The following is a 4647-nucleotide window of genomic DNA, read 5'->3' as shown; positions in this document are numbered from 1 at the left end:
ACAAAACATAGCATAGCATAACAAAACATAGCATAGCATAACAAAGCATAGCATAGCAAAACATAGCGTAGCATAACAAAAGAGCATAGCATAACAAATCAAAGAATAGGATAGCAAAACATAGCATAGCATAACAAAACAAAACATAGGATAGCAAAACAAAACATAGCATAGCATACACACACAGCAAACACACACAGGAGAAGCAACGTGCAATTGCAATGCATGTGTGAAGAACTTTAGTCAGTTAGCACTCCTAAAAGATCATCAGCGAACACACATGGGGGAAAAACCATACTATTGCACTGAATGTGTGAAGGGCTTCAGTCATTTATCACTACTCCAAATTCATCAGCGAACACACACTGGGGAAAAACCATACCATTGCATTGAATGTCTGAAGGGCTTCAGTCTGTCATCAAATCTCCAAAGACATCACCAAACACATACTGGGGAAAAACCGTATCATTGCACTGAATGTGTGAAGAGCTTCAGTCTGTTATCACAACTCCAAGTTCATCAGAGAACACATACTGGGGAAAAACCGTACCATTGCACTGAATGTGTGAAGAGCTTCAGTCGGTTATCACAACTCCAAGTTCATCAGAGAACACACACTGGGGAAAAACCATACCATTGCAATGAATGTTTGAAGAGCTTCAGTCATTCATCACAACTCCAAGTTCATCTGGGAACACATACTGGGGAAAAACCGTACCATTGCACTGAATGTGTGAAGAGCTTCAGTCAATTATCAAATCTCAAAAGCCATCAGCGAACACATACTGGGGAAAAACCGTACCATTGCACTGAATGTGTGAAGGGCTTCAGTCATTTATCACTACTCCAAATTCATCAGCGAACACACACTGGGGAAAAACCATACCATTGCACTGAATGTGTGAAGAGCTTCAGTCTGTTATCAAATCTCCCAAGACATCAGTGAACACATACTGGGGAAAAACCATACCATTGCGGTGAATGTGTGAGGAGCTACAATCGGTTATCACAACTCCAAGTTCATCAGCTAACACACACTGGGGAAAAACCATACCATTGCACTGAATGTGTGAAGAGCTTCTATTGGTATCGCACCTACAAAGACATCAGCAAACACACACTGGGGAAAAACCATACCATTGCAGTGAATGTGGAAGTAGTTTTAGTGATTCCTCAAATCTCAGGATTCATCAGCAAACACACACAGGGGAAAAGCCATTACAGTGCTGTGAATGTGTGAAGAGCTTCAGTCGGTTATCACAACTCCAAATACATCAAAGAACACATACTGGGGAAAAACCGTACCATTGCACTGAATGTGTGAAGAGCTTCAGTCTGCTATCACAATTCCAAGTTCATCAGAGTACACATACTGGGGAAAAACCGTACCATTGCAATAAATGTGTGAAGAGATTCAGCGTGTTATCAAGTCTTCGAAGACATCAACGAACACACACAGGAGAAAAACCATAGCATTGCAGTGAATGTGTGAAGAGCTTCAGTCGGTTATTGGTCCTACAAAAACATAAACGAACACACACTGGGGAAAAACCATACTTTTTCAATGATTATGGAAGTAGTTTTAGTGATTCCTCAAATCTCAGGAGTCATCAATGAACACACACAGGGGAAAAGCAATTGTAGTGCAGTGAGTGTGTAAAGAGCTGTAGTGGGTTATTAGACCTACAGAAACATATTCAAACACACACTGGGGAAAACCATACCATTGCAATGAATGTGGAAGTGATTCCTTAAATCTCAGAAGTCATCAGCGAACACAGACTGGGGAAAAGCTATTACAGTACCGTGAATGTATGAAGAGCATTAGTCTGTTATTAATTCTGCAGAGACCTCAGCAAACACACACAAGGGAAAAACCATCTGATTGCAATGAATGTGAAAATAGTTTTAGTCGTTCCTCAAAATTAAGGAATAATCAGCGATCACACAAGGGGAAAAAACGTTCGAGTGCAGTGAGTGTGTTAAGTGCTTTAGTCAATTATCAGAAATAGAAAGACATCAACGAACATACACAGGTGATATACCCCTACCACTGCAGTGAATGTGGAAGTAGTTTTAGTAGTTACTCAGCATTAAGGAACCATCAGCATACACACACAGGTGAAACCCTACCGCTGCATTGACTGAGGAAATAGTTTTAGTGCCCCTTCAACATTAAGAAATCTCCAGCGAACCCACTTAGGGAAAATGCCATTCAAGTGCACTACACAAACTCATTCATTCATTAAATCTTTGTTTCGGTTAAAATAACCATAAAAGAATACAATTCATTAAAAGTATTAATATATACATCAAGTGCTAGTACATCGGGTGCTAGAAATCTGAACAGAGATAATTGAAGTACACAGTATTACTGGGCCGTTAGAATATGCCAAAACAAAGGGATAGCCCGTGCGACAACTGGCCATGTCCAGAAGGACCCTTCTCATGCCTAAACTGCCATTTCTCCACTATCAATCCTTCTGATTCACACAAACTAAGTATGTCCTCTGATGATCTGCACTGCATTTTAATAAATGCTCGATCGATGCCCAAGCACCAAATCGAAATCTGGGACCTGTTAGACACCTTGACTCCGGATATTTGTTTCATTACTGAAACCTGGCTAAAGCCCCATACGGTATCCGCTATTGCTCTGGGAGTACCAGAGGGATACAAACTTCACCATTCTGACCGCCCCAAAAAAATAGGTGGCGGCATTGCTATAATTTATAAAGAGCACCTTAAACTGGATATTTTAGACAAGAAATGCTGTAAACAATTGGAAATAATGATCTATAGAATCACTTTCCCTAACAGAAAGACCAGTAAGGGAGCACTTATTTATAGACCACCAGTAACATGTCCAAGTTTCTCTCTATCCCTCCTAGAAATACTTGGCCCATATATACGGGCTAAAGAGGATTTCCTACTTCTAGGGGATTTTTACATACATACTGACCAGTCTGAATCATCCGATACTAAGAGCCTGTCTGCTGATCTGGCGACCATTGGCCTTACACAAAAAAACCAGGGTCCCACACATGAAAGTGGACATTGCATTGATCTGATATATACTAATTTTGACAATATATCTTGCAATAAACCGACCCAATTAGACTGGTCTGACCACTTTCTATTAGAGTTTAATATTCTCAAAATTAACAAAGGCTCCTGCAAGAAATCTTTACCCCCTACTATGCGCAGACAGTGGCATAAACTCACATTGGAGGCACTACAAAAGGTCTGGGAAAAACCCGATATCAAGGACACTGATGAAGTGGAACATAGTTTAACAACATTTCAGGACTCACTTACTGTAGCCATTGATAAAATTGCCCCCTTGAAAGCATTTAGGCAATTCCCTGTGGCCAAACAAACAAACAAACAAACAAAATGGTATACAGAGGCTCTCAGAATGGAGAAGCAAAAATGTAGGAGGATAGAGAAGAGGTGGAGAAAATTCCATTCCGAGGAAAACAGGAAGGCCCACCGTGTAGCCCAAACAAATTATTATAAACATGTAAAAGCCGCCTGTACAAATAGCATAGCCCAACAACTTATGGAAGCTGGCAATTCACCGAAAGAACTCTATAGGATTCTTGAGACATTTGTCAAACCCATGGCATGCGTAAGCCCGGATGACTTCTCGCAAAGTCTGTGCGAGGAAGTCTCCCTATATTTTGAAAACAAAATAGACTCCATCTACGATAAAATCCTAGTGTCCCAAACAGAAAAAGGCACCCTGATTGCTCCCCTCCCCACTGAGAATACAAATTTCTTGCTGACCACCTTTCCCACTATCAATAATAGAGAGCTTCAAACACTAATGACCCATGTAAAATCTGGGTCTCCGGAGGACCTTATCCCTGCCAAAACATTAGCCCCCCTGAGCACTTTGTTAGGCCCTCACATTCAAGATGTAATCAACCAGTCCTTGAAGAAGGGTTACGTACCAACTGAATGGAAAAGAGCGGTGCTGAACCCCATCCGTAAGAATGCTGCTCTCCCCTGGACGGAGCTCTCCAACCTCCGGCCCATCTCCCTCCTACCATATCTTAGTAAGCTTGCCGAGAAACAAGTCAACGCGCACCTGTCTAACTGCATCGAGGCAGCGGGCGGCCTAGACGACTCTCAATCTGGTTTTAGGCCAAACCACAGCACAGAGTCAGCTCTCCTGTCAGTGGCTGATAACATCAGGATGTCACTTGACGGGGGGAGCTCAGTGATTCTGGTGCTATTGGATTTGTCCGCTACCTTCGACACGGTTTCGCATAAAATTCTTCTCGGCCGCTTGAGGGAGGTGGGAGTAAAAGGGACCGCCTTGGCGTGGCTTGAAAGCTTTCTTGCGGACCGGCAACAAGGTGTCAAATTAGGCTCCCATAAATCCATCTGTAGGAAGCTGACCAAGGGAGTGCCACAGGGCTCATGTTTAAGCCCCACGTTATTTAACGTGTACGTGGCCCCCTTGGCGGACATCATAAGATCTCACGGGTTCTCCCCAATCTCCTACGCTGATGACACCCAGTTGCTGTATCCCTTCCAAACCCTCACACCCGCAGTCTTGCAATCTTTTCAAAATGTTATGAAAGCCGTGGCAGGTTGGATGGCCCAGAACTTCCTCCAATGCAATGTGACCAAAACCGA

The 4647-nt window shown here is 42.6% G+C and overlaps 1 protein-coding gene across 1 annotated transcript; it reads left to right on the top strand.

The window, feature by feature from the left end:
- The first annotated feature begins 265 nt into the window (after nt 1-265).
- On the top strand, nt 266-1500 carry LOC147729229 (uncharacterized). Its single transcript, XM_086959896.1, has 3 exons — nt 266-914; nt 1076-1285; nt 1370-1500. Exons 1-3 carry the CDS (start codon nt 281-283, stop codon nt 1471-1473), a joined length of 948 nt encoding a protein of 315 aa, XP_086816022.1. The 5' UTR covers nt 266-280; the 3' UTR covers nt 1474-1500.
- The last annotated feature ends 3147 nt before the right edge of the window (nt 1501-4647 follow it).

The sequence above is a fragment of the Lissotriton vulgaris genome, chromosome 2_2 (assembly GCF_964263255.1).
Source record: "Lissotriton vulgaris chromosome 2_2, aLisVul1.2, whole genome shotgun sequence".
NCBI classification, from domain to species: Eukaryota; Metazoa; Chordata; class Amphibia; order Caudata; family Salamandridae; genus Lissotriton; species Lissotriton vulgaris.
Note: the sequence above shows the minus strand (reverse complement) of the source record. Positions and strands in the feature narration are given on the sequence as shown.